The 18,756-nt window shown below is 48.6% G+C and overlaps 1 protein-coding gene across 3 annotated transcripts in view; it reads left to right on the plus strand.

Moving 5' to 3' along the window:
• Positions 1–18,756, plus strand: part of RAB11FIP5 (RAB11 family interacting protein 5) — a 76,771-nt gene that overhangs the window by 22,949 nt on the left and 35,066 nt on the right. For all 3 annotated transcript variants that reach the window (XM_073555064.1, XM_073555063.1, XM_073555062.1), the window contains exons 3-4: positions 6,767–7,221; positions 16,716–17,352. In XM_073555064.1, coding sequence (XP_073411165.1) covers positions 6,767–7,221; positions 16,716–17,352 — 1,092 coding nt within the window. The remainder of the gene's footprint in view (positions 1–6,766; positions 7,222–16,715; positions 17,353–18,756) is intronic.

Consider the following 18,756-nt stretch of genomic DNA (forward strand, 5'->3'; position numbering starts at 1 on the left):
ACACCATGCGGATTGAGCTGCGGATTTGCCTGCAGTTTTGCCCTGTGTTTTGACACCTGGACAATGGAACAGGAGTTAAACCGCTGCGGAATCCGCAGCATATGCACTGCGCTTTTTAAAAGCCATTGTCTACCATAGTACTGTACATTGCTTGCGGATCCGCAGAGGCAAATCAGATACTGTAAAGCGCTGCGGAATATGTTGGCGCTATATAAAGATTGGTATTCATCTCAGGATTATGTGCTGTGGATCACTTCTCATCATTTATGGTTTTTCAATGTGTCTGTAAGACACTGTATGTCAGTGATTTTATTTATTTTTTTTTTTTTTAGAAGCTGTCCAGAAAAATATAAAAAGTCAAGTTGGCAGCCTGAGTGAGGTCCCAATAATGGAGACCCCTTTATTAATAATGGTGGTGGTCAGGGTCTGGTGGCGACACGTCGGTCTGCGGCCCTGGTTTCCTGTGCTGCGTCACTGCTGGTTGTGTAAGCGTGTGCTCGGTATCACTGGGAAGTGTGTAATGCCGGCGGTGACCGCAGAGTGCTCGCTGTGTGACCCCAATGTCACGGTGATCACGCGCCAGCGCTTCTGCCACTTTCACAATACTCGTTGGTTTTGGAGGTGGTCGGTCACATCCCAGGTGTGCGACTTTCTTACCACGGTGCTGAAAATGCCCAAAGATGGGGCTGAGATTTCTGCACGATGTCCCCTATACCCTGTGACCATATGCCCTGGACTTGCATGGGGCTGCTGGAAAGATAAAAGCTCAGGATCTTTCTCTTCTGAGTGAGGGTTAAAGCGCTCGTGCACACAGCCAGTCTTCTCGTATGAGTGCGTTCTGTGGCTTTCAGGGACGGCATCGTCGTGCCTGGAGATTCTATGGGCCGGTGCACATGACCGGTCTATGATCTGTGGATCAACCCCGAGTAATCAGACCGTGTGACCCCCCCCAATACAAACACTGGACCAAAACTGAGTCCGGGGGTCCTGCTGAAGGCCTGCAGTAAAGGTGGGGGATGCTGGATACTTGTATTTGAGGGGGGGGGTTTCTGCTGGATGCTTGTAGTCCAGATGAGGTGGGGGGTCTGGAGCGCAGGGTGCGGATGCTTGTAGTCCAGATGAGGTGGGGGGGGGGCTGGAGCACAGGATGAGGATGCTTGTAGTCGAGATGAGGTGGGGGGGTCTGGAGCGCAGGATGCGGATGCTTGTAGTCCAGATGAGATGAGGTGGGGGGGGGGGGGGGTCTGGAGCACAGGATGCGGTTGCCTGTAGTCCAGATGAGGTGGGGGGGGGGGGGGGTCTGGAGCACAGGATGCGGTTGCCTGTAGTCCAGATGAGGTGGGGGGGGGGTCTGGAGCACAGGATGCGGATGCTTGTAGTCCAGATGAGGTGGGGGGGGTCTGGAGCACAGGATGCGGATGCTTGTAGTCCAGATGAGGTGGGGGGGGGGTCTGGAGCACAGGATGCGGATGCCTGTAGTCCAGATGAGGTGGGGGGGGTCTGGAGCGCAGGATGCGGATGCTTGTAGTCCAGATGAGGTGGGGGGGGGGGGGGTCTGGAGCACAGGATGCGGATGCCTGTAGTCCAGATGAGGTGGGGGGGGGTCTGGAGCGCAGGATGCGGATGCTTGTAGTCCAGATGAGGTGGGGGGGGTCTGGAGCGCAGGATGCGGATGCTTGTAGTCCAGATGAGGTGGAGGGTCTGGAGCGCAGGATGTGGATGCTTGTAGTCCAGATGAGGTGGGGGGGGGGGGGTCTGGAGCACAGGATGTGGATGCTTGTAGTCCAGATGAGGTGGGGGGGTCTGGAGCGCAGGATGCGGATGCTTGTAGTCCAGATGAGGTGGGGGGGGTCTGGAGCGCAGGATGCGGATGCTTGTAGTCCAGATGAGGTGGAGGGTCTGGAGCGCAGGATGTGGATGCTTGTAGTCCAGATGAGGTGGGGGGGGGGGGGGTCTGGAGCGCAGGATGTGGATGCTTGTAGTCCAGATGAGGTGGGGGGGGTCTGGAGCGCAGGATGCGGATGCTTGTAGTACAGATTAGGTGGGGGGGGGTCTGGAGCGCAGGATGCGGATGCTTGTAGTACAGATTAGGTGGGGGGGTCTGGAGCGCAGGATGCGGATGCTTGTAGTCCAGATGAGGTGGGGGGGGTCTGGAGCGCAGGATGCGGATGCTTGTAGTCCAGATGAGGTGGGGGGGGGGTCTGGAGCGCAGGATGCGGATGCTTGTAGTCCAGATGAGGTGGAGGGTCTGGAGCGCAGGATGCGGATGCTTGTAGTCCAGATGAGGTGGGGGGGTCTGGAGCGCAGGATGCGGATGCTTGTAGTCCAGATGAGGTGGAGGGTCTGGAGCGCAGGATGCGGATGCTTGTAGTCCAGATGAGGTGGGGGGGGGGTCTGGAGCGCAGGATGCGGATGCTTGTAGTCCAGATGAGGTGGAGGGTCTGGAGCGCAGGATGCGGATGCTTGTAGTCCAGATGAGGTGGGGGGGTCTGGAGCGCAGGATGCGGATGCTTGTAGTCCAGATGAGGTGGAGGGTCTGGAGCGCAGGATGTGGATGCTTGTAGTCCAGATGAGGTGGGGGGGGGGTCTGGAGCGCAGGATGCGGATGTTTGTAGTCCAGATGAGGTGGGGGGGGGGTCTGGAGCGCAGGATGCGGATGCTTGTAGTCCAGATGAGGTGGGGGGGGGTCTGGAGCGCAGGATGCGGATGCTTGTAGTCCAGATGAGGTGGAGGGTCTGGAGCGCAGGATGCGGATGCTTGTAGTCCAGATGAGGTGGGGGGGTCTGGAGCGCAGGATGCGGATGCTTGTAGTCCAGATGAGGTGGAGGGTCTGGAGCGCAGGATGTGGATGCTTGTAGTTGGTGTAAGGGGGTAAAATGCTCTTAAACGGGGTCGGGGGCGCCGCGTGTGAGTAGACGGTGGAAGCTGGTAGTTGGTGTGGGGTGCCGCATGCTGTAGAGGGGTTCCGGGTGTCTGTAACTGGGATAGGGGGCTGCAGAATGCTCCTGGCAGTTGGTGTGGGGCTGCTCCTGGCCATCGGTGGGGGCGCTGCAGCTTTGTCATCTGGACGGGACCGCCCTGTGTGGGTCAACATTTCTGTAAAACATGCCGGATCCTCATTGTTCAGCCAGGAACTTGTGATCAGAGCCAGGAATACATCTGATGACCAGGAAAGACATTTGTGAGATGTGTGAACCTTCCCTAAATGTTTATCATGCAGACACCAGCATCTGTATCCCTATGACAACACTTCCTGGCCTGTGTCCTGACAGCTCCCTATTTTCTTAGGAGCAGCATATGGACCATTCCTGTCAGTGGATGTGACGTGAGGGTGATGACCTCACCGCGGTCACTGATGTGGATGGGCATTCTAGATCAACTTGTTGCACTTGGCAACCAATCGGAGCTCAGCTTTCATTCTAGCAGAGCTGTAAGCTATGCTATGATTGGTTGCTATGGGCGCCGAGACCTGTTCTGCTGTGATGGGTGAGTCCCTGTGTCCGCAGTGCCGGGGCTGAGCTGCTCTCCACAATGCACAGCTCCTGCGATACATGGTCTTGTAATCTAGCCGAGGACGCGGCAGGCGGCCACACAAGTCCTTTATCAGTCCTGCTGCAGTACGCAGGGCTGATTCAGCAATACACAGGCATCCGCAGGAAGCCACCGCAGCACTTGTGGCTTTGTCCAGACTGTCATCATTTATTGTAGTAATTACTGTTTTTCTGCAGAATCCAGTGCTGTCATCGGGGAGCAGCGAGCGCTGCCATGGGACGGGCGGCGAGGGGTAGGGAGCGGCTGCCATGGGACGGGCGGCGAGGGGTAGGGAGCGGCTGCCATGGGACGGGCGGCGAGGGGTAGGGAGCGGCTGCCATGGGACGGGCGGCGAGGGGTAGGGAGCGGCTGCCATGGGACGGGCGGCGAGGGGTAGGGAGCGGCTGCCATGGGACGGGCGGCGAGGGGTAGGGAGCAGCTGCCATGGGACGGGGGGGTAGGGAGCGGCTGCCATGGGACGGGGGGGTAGGGAGCGGCTGCCATGGGACGGGGGGGTAGGGAGCGGCTGCCATGGGACGGGGGGGTAGGGAGCGGCTGCCATGGGACGGGGGGGTAGGGAGCGGCTGCCATGGGACGGGGGGGTAGGGAGCGGCTGCCATGGGACGGGGGGGTAGGGAGCGGCTGCCATGGGACGGGGGGGTAGGGAGCGGCTGCCATGGGACGGGGGGGTAGGGAGCGGCTGCCATGGGACGGGGGGTAGGGAGCGGCTGCCATGGGACGGGGGGTAGGGAGCGGCTGCCATGGGACGGGCGGCGAGGGGTAGGGAGCGGCTGCCATGGGACGGGCGGCAGGGGAGGGGGGAGCGGCTGCCGATGGATAGCAGCGGGGGAGTGAGTAATTGGCAGGCTTTCTGTATATATCCCCCACTCTGACCCGTTGGAAAAATTGTGAAGATTTGGGGACATTTCTTGAAGCCGGGATTTGTCTTGGGTTTTCTTGACTTCTGACACTTGGCACACATCGCAGTAATGTCTGGCGCTGTGTGCTCGGAGATTCTGGTGCTTGTCTTGGCTCGGTCTATAAAGCCCTGAGTAAATATGACAACTCCTAAAGTGCAGGCCTCACACAGCCGCCTGACCAGAAACCCTATGTTTGGGCCCAGTGTGTGGGGCCGCTCCGACCTCCAATACAGCACATCTAATTTGTGGACCGCGGACAGGAATACAGTAGGTACTGAAAGTATTCAGACCCCTTTAAATTTTTCACTCTGTTTCATTACAGCCATTTGGTAAACTCGAAGTTCATTTTTTTTTCTCATTAATGTGCACCCTGCACCCCATCTTGATTGAAAAAAACAGAAATGTAGAAATGTTTGCAAATGTATTTAATAATAAAAAAAAAAAAAAATGAAATATCACATGGTCAATAAGTATTCAGCCCCATTGCTCAGACACTCATATGTAAGTCACATGCTGTCCATTTCCTTGTGATCCTCCTTGAGATGGTTCTACTCCTTCATTGGAGTCCAGCTGTGTGTAATTAAACTGATAGGACTTGATTTGTAAAGGCGCACACCTGTCTATATAAGACCTCACAGCTCACAGTGCATGTCAGACAAAATGAGAATCATGAGGTCAAAGGAACTGGCCAAGGTTCCTAAGAGCACAGTGGCCTCCATAATCCTTAAATGGAAGAAGTTTGGGACCACCAGAAGTCGTCTTAGATCTGGCTATCTTGCCAATCTGAGCAATCGTGGGAGAAGAGCCTTGGCGAGAGAGGTAAAGAAGAACCCCAAGATCACTGTGGCTGAGCTCCAGAGATGCAGTAGGGAGATGGGAGAAAGTGCCACAAAGTCAACTATCACTGCAGCCCTCCACCAATCGGCAGAGTGGCCTGACTGAAGCCTCTCCTCAGTGCCAGACATATGAAAGCCCACACAGAGTTTGCTAAAAAAAAAAAACACATGAAGGACTCCCAGACTATGTGAAATCAGATTCTCTGGTCTGATAAGACGAAGAGAGAACTTTTTGGTGATAATTCTAAGCGGAATGTGTGGAGAGAACCAGGCACTGCTCATCACCTGCCCAATACAATCCCAACAGTGAAACGTGGTGGCAGCATCATTCTATGGGGTTTTTTTCAGCTGCAGGGACAGGACGACTGGCTGCCATTGAAGGAAACATGAATGTGGCCAAGTACAGAGAAATCCTGGATGAAAACCTCTTCCAGAGTGCTCTGGACCTCAGACTTGACCGAAGGTTCACCTTCCAACAAGACAATGACCCTAAGCACACAGCTAAAATAAGAAAGGAGTGGCTTCAGAACAACCCTGTGACCATTCCTGACTGGCGCAGCCAGAGCCCTGACCTAAACCCAATGGAGCATCTCTGGAGAGACCTGAAGATGGCTGTCCACCAACGTTCACCATCCAACCTGACGGAACTGGAGAGGTTCTGCAAGGAAGAATGGCCGAGGATCCCCAAATCCAGGGGTGAAAAACTTGTGGCATCATTCCCAAGAAGACTCATGGCTGTACTAGCTCAAAAGGTGCGTCTACTCAATACTGAGCAAAGGGTCTGAATACTTATGACCAGGCGATATTTCATTTCGTTTTTTAATAAATTTGCAAATTTGTTTTTTTCAGTGAAGGTGGGGTGCGGAGTGCACATTAATGAGAGAAAAAGCACTATTTTGAATTTACCAAATGGCTGCAATGAAACAAAGAGTGAATGAATCGGTGGGGGACGTTCTAGTTTACATCCGGGAGTTTTTTGAGCAGGAAAAAAAAAAAGTCCACATACAAAATAAATGGAGGTTTATTGTGTTCATTTTTGTCTCCACGAGATAAGTGGCTGAATGTGCTTAGAAAAAGAAGCAACTTTGCAATTTATTAGTTTACTGCTCGTTGCAAAGGGCCCCGGCCATCTCCTCGGTCCCGGTGGTGGTCGACCTTCTGTGCAGTGAGCGCAGCTCTTACAGGTTCGTTGAATGTGAGCACTCCATTCTTTCATTGGTGTGGGGTTTTTTTGTTTATGGTTATTGTTCCTTTTTTAAGTGCTTTGTTCACATCTACTTTCATATCCAATTCCACAAAAAATGGCGCTTGTTGTAGTCATTGGGGCCCGTTTTGGCGCTGCTGATTTCAGTCCATGAGGCAGAACAATGTCGGCAACGAGCGCATGTGTGAACAGAGCCCAGAACCTGTAGACTTGGAGGAATCTTCTTGAGAAGTTGTGTTTTCTTCCCAACCATTTTATTATTTGCTATCTTGCAGATGGTACAAGCTCCATTCCAAGCCAGGAAAAAGAGAGAAGGAACGCGGGGAGCTCCAAGTGTCCATCCAGTTCACCAGGAACAGTCTGACGGCCAGCATGTTTGACCTGTCCATCAAAGACAAACCCAAAACTCCTTTCGGGAAACTGAAGGACAAACTGAAGGTCAAGAAGCTCTCACAGATGGAGTCCTCCTCTGCCATCGTGCCGAGCAGCATCGGCCGACTAGACAGCGATGATGAGGATGACAAGAAGCCGAAGTCTAAGGCAGCAGCGTTCTTTAAGGGACGTCTACGGAAAGGCTCCTTAACCAGGTCCAATACTTCTTTGGGCTCGGACAGCACCATCTCCTCCACAAGCGGCACAATTCCCACCAATGCTGGAATATCCATAGTTCTTCCCGATGTTGTCAAGAAACCTGTCAGCAGAAACAGCAGCGTTTCCACCGAGCCCACAGGTGAGTTTGTGTTTTCTATGGAGATTCCCACCAAAATGTTAAAGTTCTCATTACTGCTGCTGCTTTTTTTTTTTATTTTAGAATTTTTTTCTTCCCTGCTGCTGTTATTTTGCAAGACAAGCCTGATGATCTTTGATTCTTAAAGGGGTTGTCCACTTTTTTTTTTTTTTTTTTTTTTTCCCTTCTTACTTTAAATGCATTTAATTTTGACTGCAAAAAATTTTTTTTCGGAGAGTTTTTTTTTATTTCATTAAAAACTTTGTATAGCCTTTGATTGCACTGTCTATTGCTGGCTGCAGAATGTGTGACCGGAGTCTGACAGTTCAATGGGGGAGCGCCTCTCAGCCGAATTATGACCACAGATCACATGAAAGATGAGTGGGCAGGAACACATCTGACGAGATATTGCAAAAACAATATAATTTTTGTTTTGTTTTTGTTTTACACACATATATAATATTTTTGCATTTCATAGTATATTTATTTATTTTCCTTGCCATATTAATCATATTTTAACAATTGGAGAAACCCTATATGTTTCTATAAAGACAATGCGCTCTCCTCCGTGCTATGTCCTGAATGGCGTCTCGTCCTGGTATCTGATTTCGGCCTTTGGCGACTTTTCTCCCTGCGGTGTCGGTGGCAGTGCTGTACTGTTCGCTCTCTGCTGACCTCTGTCTGCAGCTATGGGTACTGCAAGCTGGGGATAGTAAAGTACGTGTTTGCCTAGAGGCGCCTGTTACTGGCTTGTCCTCTCTGAAAATGAAAGGATCGGACCTAGAAATGTCTACTGCCTGATCCTTATTTTCTCCGAAGTCCTTTGCTGGAGACAAGCCCAGAGACCCTGTACACATCGGACATTTAACTTGTATGGCGGCCTTTAAGATCTACATGTCCGAGAGCCAAACTGGTGCTTCTTCAGGCAAAACACACTCACAGGGGACTGTATAAAGGGCACCTGTCATATAGAGCAGGAGTCCAGTGGGCGACCCTTTTTACAGCAGCATGTAAGTGGTGTGATTTCAGTGAGGTGTCCCCTTGGCCTCCATGTGGTAGCTGATGACCTCCATCACCGCCGTCTCTGTGCTCCTGTGAAGCCCAACCTCGCGCTGAGCTTCATAGGAGAATATTCATTGTCTTGTATATGTGGTACAAGTGATGAAATGATTGCAGACTCAAGTGCCCTTAGAGATGGAAAAAAAAACCTAAAAACACTTGGATACTCCATATGTTTAAAAAAAAAAAATATATATAAATCTATACAGCCATGGCACTTGAAATTATTCCAGAAAGTGAAGTATTTCTTCCAGAAAATTATTACAATTGCAAGTGTGTTGGTATACACACGTTTATTTCTCAATCCCCCATGACAGCACCACGGAGAGAGGGGATCTGCCCTTCAGGGACAGGAAACCTGCAGATAAAAGGGGCGGTTCCTCTCCCTCGCATCAGTTGGTTTCCTGTCCCTGACGGGAAACCTTCAGTTTCTGCGGTACCTGAAGAAGAAATTTTCAGTATGAAGATCCAGAGCCGGCCAGCCTGGGTTCCAGCAGTGGGGAGGCTGCGGCTGGTGCAGTGCCTGAGGCCGCCACCGCTGGGACCAATGGGTTCTTCAGGGTGAGTGGGGGGAAGCGCGGCCGCCGCACCGGAGAGGAGGCAGAGGCTTCCGAGTTTCGGGAGGGGGGCACGCGCCGGCAGCGTGCGCACCTGAAGGTGGACAAAGATGGCTTCCGCTCTGGAAGTAGAGTGGGGTTTCCGGGTTCCCGGCAGGTGCATGCGCCGTTGAGACACTCCCCCCGATGACGCGGCACAGGAGGAGGGGCTGAACGGAAGTGGACGCTGGGCGGTAAATTCAAAACGGGGAAGGTGCAGGCATCCTTGCTGCATGCAGTCCCCGTGAACCATGGAGGACAACGATCACCAGCAGGACCTGGAGCAGCAGCATCAGCCTAGGCAGCAGCAGCGCCACCACAAGCAGCAGTCGGATGTTCCAAAGGACCAAGACAAGTGAGGGAGCCGGTCTAGCAGCCACTCTGCGATGCGCAGCAAATCTGCAGTGAGCAAGTCACCATCTCTGGATCTTCCTCTACAAGATCCTATACCCCCTTCAGGACCGGTACCTGCGACCGCATCTAAATGGTGAGTGACCGTCGAGAAAGTTCACCATTGTAATGGGGTTCATTCTCTTCCCTTATTAGGTAAAAAAAAAGATCGGGGAAAATGAAAAACAGGTGCTGTCTCACCTGTAACAGAGCTTTACCGGAATCCTGGAACAAGAAGCTCTGTAAATCCTGTATACAACAAGTACTATGTGAGGAAACCCCGGATTTTGCCTCTGAGCTAAGATCTGCAATCAGATCAGAGGTCCAGAGTGCCTTTACATCCTTTAGGCAGGGGGATAAAGTAAAAAAGAACAAGGCTACATTATACGCCTAATCTGACCCCTCTACTTATACTGACATATCAGACTCCTCTTCATCATCCTCAGGTGAAGAAACGGGGGGGCGTCACTGCTTTCCCCTAGATGAAGTGAATGCCCTGGTGAAAGCAGTGAGATCTACCATGGGGGTAGCGGACCCTCGTCCTGATGAGACAGTTCAGGATATAAGTTTGGGGGATTAGGACAGAAGAAACGTTGGGTGTTTCCAATAAACCCAAATGTCCACACCCTAATTAAAAAAGAATGGGAGAGACTGGATAGGAAACACTCCTCAGTACTGTCACTTAAAAGGAAATGTCCTTTTGAAGAGGAAGCATCCACATTCCGGGACAAAGCCCCTAGGCTTGATGTTGCTGTGGCCAAAGCCTCTAAAAAGTTCACCCTCCCCTTTTGGGGACATGGTTACACTTTAAAGACCCCTTGGATAAAAAAGCTGACGCCTTCCTTAAAGGGACCTGGGAATCGGCAGGGGGGAACCTTAGGCCAGCCATAGCGGCAATATGTACTTCCAGATCCCTAAGGATAGGGGTGGATCAGCTGGAGAAACAGCTGAGGAAAGGGACACCCAGAAATAAGATCTTAGAATACATTCCCTTGATAACGGGTGCGGTGGCTTTTTCAGCAGACTCATCGGCTGATTCTGTCTGCTTATCATCTAAATCTGCAGCCCTCTCAAATGTGGCCAGGAGAACTTTATGGCTTAATGCTGGCCAGGGGATTTACAAACAAAACTTAAATTATGCTCGATTCCTTGTGAGGGGAAATTTTTGCTCGGAGAAACTTTGGATGATATCCTCCAAAAAGCGGGGGATAAGAAGGGATTCTCGAACCTAGGACCGACGTCATATAAACAGTCTTTTCGGAGCAGAAAATTTTTCCATAGAAACCCCCCCCAGAGAGCAAAATAGATGGGATGAGGGAAGAAGGAAAGATGGAGGATTCCTCTTTGGCAGCTCTTCCCGAGACAACACCCCCCCAAGTGACGGTCTCCCCAGGGTGGGGTGAAGATTAACTCTTTTTCCTTTCTGGCCCGGGAAATAATATCAAACAGCCCTTGGATTCCAAATCAAGTTAGGCTTGAGGATAGAGTCCCAAGAAAAAGTAAAAATTACTTGGTGACTCCCCTAAGATCTTCGGCAAGAGAACAAAAAGCCTTAGAAGGCGAAGTCTTAAACCTTGGAGGGAAATCTGTCCTACATGAAGTTCCCCCTCAAGAAACGGGGAAGGGGTTCTACTCCCCACTATTTCTAGTGTCCTGACCAGACAGCACCTATCTGACAATAGTGAACTTGCGGAAATTGAACAGATATGTCAGGAATCAATAAGATCCACCATCAAAATACTGTCCCCAAACTGTTTTATGACCGTCTTGGATCTCAGCGACGCGTATGATCACGTCCCTATCCGCAAGCAATCCCGGAAATTCCTCAGACTAGCAGTTTCCATAAATGGGGAAATAAGAGAATTCCAATACAAAGCCCTCCCCTTCAGAATTTCAATACCTCCCCGCGTATTCACAAAATTGGTAGCAGAATTGATGGCTCATCTGAGGGAGCAAGACATCTTAATAATCTCATACCTGGACGATTTTTTTTTTTTTATAGTTGGCCCAAAACTGCAGAGGGACAGAGTAATTAGCACTCTGGTGAGCCTGGGCTGGCTTCTAAATCTAAAGAAGTCGAGGCTGGAACTCAGCAGAATCCAAGAGTTCCTAGGACTAACAGACTCTCAAAAACTAGAGTGACGCCTCCCAGTTCGCAAAAAAAAAAAAAGAACATTATGCACATAGTGGCAAAGGCCTTAGGGAACCCCTCCATGACTCTGAGGAAGGCGATGTAACTACTAGACTCCCTTTCCGCGTATCTACCAGCAGTCCAGTGGGCACAGCTACACACGAGATCTCCAGTGGGATATATTAGGAAATCAGTCGATACAAAGAGGTCACTTAGAGGGTCACATAACTCTAAATTCTTCTATTCATTCCCTACTTTGGTGGAAGGATGCTAGCAACCTATCCAGAGGGATTCCCTGGGTGACAAGTGTCCCATATAATTACTACCGATGCAAGTCCCACGGGATGGGGAGCTCACATGGACAACCGGGTTACTCGGGGAATGGGGAAGTCAGGAATTAAGGGCTTCCTCAAACCAGAAAGAACTCTGGGCGTTGGGTCACGCTCTTTCAAATTTTTTTTTTACCTTTCCTACAGGGACATCTTAACCGCATATTCTCGGACAACCAAGTAACGGTGGCTTATATAAACCATCAGGGGAGAACCAAGTCCCGAACTCTAATGGACACTTCCTCCAGGATCCTCAGCTTCACGGAGAAAAACCTTCTCTCCCTTTTTGCACTACACGTTCAGGGGATGGAAATTCAAGTCAGATTTTCTGAGCCGCACTCAACTAATGCAGGGCGAGTGGGTTTTAAATCAGTCCATTTTCAATCAGATTGCAAGGATGTGGGGGACTCTGGAAATTGATTTATTTGCCGATTTTCAAAAACAAAAAAGTAGAAGCATTTTGCTCTCTGAATTCCAGGGGAATCCTCGGGCACTAGATGCCTTTATTGTTCCATGGACTCAGAACCTGACACATACCTTTCCCCCGATCGTCTTTATTCCAGCAGTCATACGGAAAGTCAGAGAAGACCAAACAAGAATGATGCTAATGGCCCCCTTTTGGCCAAAAAGAACTTGGTTCTCCTGGCTGAGGATACTATCGATCACCGACCCTTGGGTCCTACCTTCTATCTCAAGGACCAGTGTTACATCCTCGAGCAGCAAACCTTCATTTAACAGCATGGAATTTGAAGGGGCGCTGCTGAGAGAAAGAGGGTTCTCCGAGAACTTAGTTTGTACACTGCTAAAAAGCAGGGAACCAGTTACTACAAAGGCTTATGGTAAAACCTTGAAAAAGTTCCTGTCCACCTCCAGTGTAAAAGTCCAGGATGAGGCCTCAATTAGTGAAATACTTGAATTTCTACAAAAGAGTCTAGAATGAGGCCTGGCAGTCAGTACTTTAAGGCTATGTGCACACATTTTGCGTTTTAAATCTGACACAAAACCGGATTCCTTCCCAGAAAATGCGCGTTTTTGCTGCGTTTTTTTCCGCGTGTCTTCTGGGCCCATAGGAAATGGCTAAAAACGCAGACTACTCTGCAAAATTAATGAACATGCTGTGTTTTTGCCCGCTAAGCGTTTCCTTAGCGGAAAAAAAACCGCATCCATTGGCACAAAGGCCAAAATGCATTAAAATGAATGGGAAGCTTATTTTAAGCGTTTCTAAAGCGTCTGATCCAGAACAAACGCTTCAAAAACTCTTAAACGCTAACGTGGGTACACAGCCTTAAGGTACAGGTGGCAGCTTTAGGTGCACTCTATAATCGGGACATTGCAGGTAACCCATGGGTAGCGTGGTTCATTAAAGCTGCAGCAAGATCTAGACACTAGTTAGTCAGAAGCTACCATCTTGGGATCTGAATCTGGTCCCATCTGCTCTAACAGGTCCCCCATTCGAGCCTATAGATACAGCCCCCCTCAAGATCTTATCCTTAAAGATCGTTCTACTGGTAGTTCTAACACAAACCCGCAGAGTAAGCGACATTTGGGCCCTATCTGCGGGCCCCCCTTTTACAAAGATTTTAGTTATCCTAAAGCCTGACCTGGCCTAAGAGGTAGTCCGTCCTTCCTTCCTTCCTTTTGTCCAAATCCTAGAAATAGGAAAGCGGAGAAATTCCACACCCTAGACATTAAAAGATGTCTGGTTCAGTACCTAGAGTCCACCCAGATGTGTAGGAAGGAATGATCTTTGTGTGTTTCCAGGCGCCTAGAAAGGGACTCAAAGCGACCAAGAGTACCCTGGCAAGGTGGATAAAAGATGCGATAGCCCTGGCCTATTCATCCACCGGGAACACCATTCCAGATGGGTTTAAAGCTCATTCCACAAGGGCCATAGCGACCTCATGGACCGAGAGGTCTGAGGTATCGATAGAACAAATCTGTAAGGTGGCCACCTGATCATCACCTTCAACCTTTTTTAAACACTATCGATTAGCTCTAACTTCCGCGTCTGACTTGACTTTCGGAAGAAGTGTCCTTCAGGCTGTGGTCCCTCCCTAAGCTTCCAATCTCTGTAATTCTCTCCGTGGTGCTGTCATCGGGGATTGAGAAACACGTAGTTGCTTACCGATAACAGTGTTTATCAGAGCCCATGACAGCACCCGTTTATTCCCTCCCGTCACGTGTGGTGAGCATATTTTACTGTTCGTAGCGTGTTTTTGTGTAGGCACGGTGTTTCTTCTGATAAGCAATACTATAATGCACATATGTTTTGTTGTTGTCACTAACCTGGAGGTCCTCCGATGCTCTGTAAACCAACTGAGGCAAGGGAGAGGTACTGCCCTTTTATCTGTAGGTTTCCTGTCCCTGAAGGGCGGATCCCCTCTCTGCATGGTGCTGTCATGGGCTCTGAGAAACACCGTTATCGGTAAGTAACTACGTTTTTCCTTCATGTTTGTTGGAACAGCACAAAAACAGAGAAAAAAGGCAAATTGGACATAATTTCACACACCACTAAACGATCTCCATCAAACCTCACTGAGCTCGAGAATTTCAGTCTCTCGATGTACAAAACTGATAGAGACATACCCCAAGCGACTTACAGCTGTAAGCGCAGCAAAAGGTGGCGCAACAAAGTATAAAGTTAAAGGGGCCGAATAATATAGCACGCCCCACTTTTCAGTTTTTGAATTTCCACAAAAATTTAATATAACCAATAAATTTCGCAATTGTGTCCCACTTGTTGATTCTTCACCAAAAATTTACATTTGGCATATAATTTTTATTTATGTCCCACAATGTCAGCCACTTGTATGTATTCTTTTTAATTTTTTTTTTTTTTTTTTTCAGTTCACTGTGGTACAGCAAGTGTGTCAAACCTACAACTCTTAAGGGAACCTGACACCTGTTTTGGCCGTTATAAGATGTGGCCGCTGCCTTTCAGGGCTTATCTACCCCATTCTATAATAATGCTGTAGATAAGCCCCCAGTCCTCCCTGAAAGATAAGAAAATTAAGTTTTATTATACTCACCCGGGGGGGGGGCGGTCCATTCCGATGGGTGTTGCAGGTCCGGGTCCGACGCCTCCCATCTTCTTGCGACACCGCCCTCCTGCTTGCTTCATGCCTCCCCGGCATCACACTTCTGCGCAGGCTAACATCTCTGCCTTGTTGAGGGGCAGAGCAAATTCCTGCATTGTGCAGGCGCTGGGCCTCTCTGACCTTTCCTGCCTCCTGCACACTGCAGGAATTTTGCTTTGCCGTCAACAAGGCAGAGAAGTCAGACTGCGCAGAAGTGTGATGCCGGGGAGGCATGAAGCAAGCAGGAAGGCGGTGTTGCAAGAAGATGGGAGGCACCGGACCCGGACCTGCAACACCCTTCGGACCGGACCCCCCCCCCCGGTGAGTATAAGTTATTTTTCTAAGTGTTTCAGGTTGGATCGGGGGCTTATCTACAGCATTATAGAATTCTGTAGATAAGCCCTGAAAGGCAGTGGCTGCATGTTATATCAGCCAACACAGGTGACGGGTTCCCTTTACACATTATGCCCTCATATACAGTGGTTACGGAAAGTATTCAGACCCCTTTTAAATTTTGCACTTTGTTTCATTGCAGCCATTTGGTAAATTCAAAAAAGTTCATTTTTTTTCTCATTACTGTACACTCTGCACCCCATCTTCACTGAAGAAAAACAAATGTAGAAATTTTTGCAAATTTATTAAAAAGGAAAAACTGAAGTATCCCATGGTCATAAGTATTCAGGCCCTTTGCTCAGACACTCATATGTAAGTCTCATGCTGTCCATTTCCTTGTGCTCCTCCTTGAGATGGTTCTACTCCTTCATTGGAGTCCAGCTGTGTTTAATTAAACTGATAGGAATCATAGAATCGTAGAGTTGGAAGGGACCTCCTGGGCCATCTGGTCCAACCCCCTGCTCAAAGCAGGATTCGCTAAATCATCCCAGTCAGATGTTTGTCCAGCCTCTGTTTGAAGACTTCCATTGAAGGAGAACTCACCACTTCTCGTGGCAGCCTGTTCCACTCATTGATCACTCTAACTGTCAAAAAGTTTTTTCTAATATCTAATCTGTGTCTCCTCCCATTCAGTTTCATCCCATTGCTTCTAGTCTTTCCTTGTGCAAATGAGAATAAAGTTGATCCTTCTACAATGTGACAGCCCTTTAGATATTTGTAGACAGCTATCTAAAGGGCTGTCACATTGTAGAAGGATCAACTTTATTCTCATTTGCACAAGGAAAGACTAGAAGCAATGGGATGAAACTGAATGGGAGGAGACACAGATTAGATATTAGAAAAAACTTTTTGACAGTTAGACTGATCAATGAGTGGAACAGGCTGCCACGAGAAGTGGTGAGTTCTCCTTCAATGGAAGTCTTCAAACAGAGGCTGGACAAACATCTGACTGGGATGATTTAGCGAATCCTGCTTTGAGCAGGGGGTTGGACCAGATGGCCCAGGAGGTCCCTTCCAACTCTATGATTCTATGATTCCTATCAGTTTAATTAAACACAGCTGGACTCCAATGAAGGAGTAGAACCATCTCAAGGAGGAGCACAAGGAAATGGACAGCATGAGACTTACATATGAGTGTCTGAGCAAAGGGCCTGAATACTTATGACCATGGGATACTTCAGTTTTTCCTTTTTAATAAATTTGCAAAAATTTCTAGGACTTGATTTGGAAAACCAAATACTTTCCGTATCCACTGTAGCTACGATGATGGGGAAAAATTTAAGAAACTGGTTCTCGGATGAAAGGGAGGAAAACATTACCCAGTCATGAAAGGCTTAAAAAGCTTAATACTTACATTTCCCTAAATTTACCGTCAGTACACGTTCCCTCGGTTGGTGTAGAGCGTCCCTGGTGATATTCGACGCTGTGTAGGATTTGGACAGGGCATATTATGATCATTGGATAGAACCTTTCTATATGTAATCAGCGTTCTAAATTGTCCTGGCTCATTATGTCTTCTTAGATAAAGATGCGTCGCCCAGGATGACGCACAAGAGGGCATTCAGTGACGAGGTCGGCCAACTCAAGCTCTTCCCAGAACCAAAGGCCGTACAGAACCTAAAGCCAAAGAGCAGCCCCATCTCCAAGTCTTCTGTCTGCATCAACGGAAGCCACGTCTACAAAGAAGTGCCTGCTCCAAAGCCAATCCCTCTGGAGAAATCTTCCCTCGCGTCAAGGTCCTTTCACAATATCGTAAGGAAAGCTGAGGACGTAACGGACGTGATCAGAGGACCGAGCCAACCTTCTGAGAAACTGGAGACTAAGCCTCCGGGTCCTGCTGCGGAGGGGCAAAATGCCTCCTTAAAACAAATGTCACAACCAAAGCCGACAAACAACCCAGTGCGAGTGGAAAACAAACCTGTTCAGATCACCACCCCCATGGTGTTTACTGAGGATGTGTCCAAGAATAAAAGTGCAGAAGTGAAGGCCAAAGACGAGAAACCCAAGATTGACCTCTACCAAGGAACTGAGAAGAATAATCCTGCTAAGCATAGTCTTCCTGAGCCAAAGCCACCTGTGCCGGCAAGCTCTGAGGAGAGGCCCAAGGTCGGGGCCTGGTTTGGTGCCAAAGATGAGAAGGAGGCTCAACAAAAACCAAGGTGGGTAGTACTTATTCTTGTTGGCGTCTTCATCTTTAGTAACCCAGTTTCTGGAAAAAATGGGTGGTGCCACGTTATATAGCTTCTGTACTCCATGGGCGTTGGCTTGGTGCCTTCAAGCATTTTGGACTCTTTCCTCCATACGAGGGGTGAAACGGTGGACATCTCTCTATGTCGGGGATGTAGAGCTGGACCTGTAGAGAAGATATTACTGTACATATATTTTTCAGTATCTGTTGGATGAGGGGGTTCAAGTTGGGATCCTTCTTCAGTTGGCAAACCCTACGTTTTTTAAAAAGGACCTCCTTTGTTTTTTCCGGATGGGTCTGTGTTAGTAACTACTTGTATTCACCGTGAAATAATTCTGGAGCATCTTTTCCTAAATTTCTAAGTTGTGATGTTCCTCCTGGAAATGAATACAAAGTGGCTGTCACCATTTCCTCTTGGAAATGGCGGTGGGTCCCATGACGCGTTCCAATTAGTGCGGTCAGTTATCGTTATCAGTTATCGTTAGGTGAATGATACGAGGAATATCCACTGCACCCTCAGCTCATGCAAGGAAAAAAGTGGATTGAAGACCTTGCAGAGTGATATATTATAGTGCTCCTTTGGTGCGAGAAACGCCATGTTTCGGGATCAGAAACATTTATCAAATAGTGGCTATGAAAATCGAGAGCGAAAGAAAATCAAACTACACAAGTCGCGTCAAAAAGGAGGCTTATAGGGTTAATACAAAGTTACATACTCCGACCATGCCTTTCCTGTGGCCGGGGGCTGTACCGCATAGGGAATCGCCAATCTCGCGATACTCGGCCACACTACAGGATGGCATACCGGGCGTGAGCGCAGGGGGATGATCAAATATGTAAAAAGACACTTATTTTTTAATAATGGGGGGGGGAAACCCTTTCTCCAGACACTATATAAAAAAAAAATAAAAAAATAAAAAAATTTGTATGTATTATGTAATAATAGTATCATATTTGGTGTCCCTGTGTGCAACAATGGATAGAAATAAAAAAAACTTTTCATCCATAAACTGAAAAAAATATATATTACAGTACAGACCAAAAGTTTGGACACACCTCATTCAAAGAGTTTTCTTTATTTTCATGACTATGAGAATTGTAGATTCACTCTGAAGTCATCAAAACTATGAATTAACACATGTGAAATAATATAATTCACAAAGTGTGAAACAACTGAAAATGTCTTATATTCTAGGTTCTATAAAGTAGCCACCTTTTGCTTTGATTACTGCTTTGCACACTCTTGGCATTCTCTTGATGAGCTTCAAGAGGTAGTCACCGGAAATGGTTTTCACTTCACAGGTGTGCCCTGTCAGGCTTAATAAGTGGGATTTCTTGCCTTATAAATGGGGTTGGGGCCATCAGTTGTGTTGTG

This window comes from Dendrobates tinctorius, unplaced genomic scaffold (genome assembly GCF_039654945.1).
Source record: "Dendrobates tinctorius isolate UK_male_01 unplaced genomic scaffold, ASM3965494v1 ptg000216l, whole genome shotgun sequence".
Taxonomy (NCBI): Eukaryota; Metazoa; Chordata; class Amphibia; order Anura; family Dendrobatidae; genus Dendrobates; species Dendrobates tinctorius.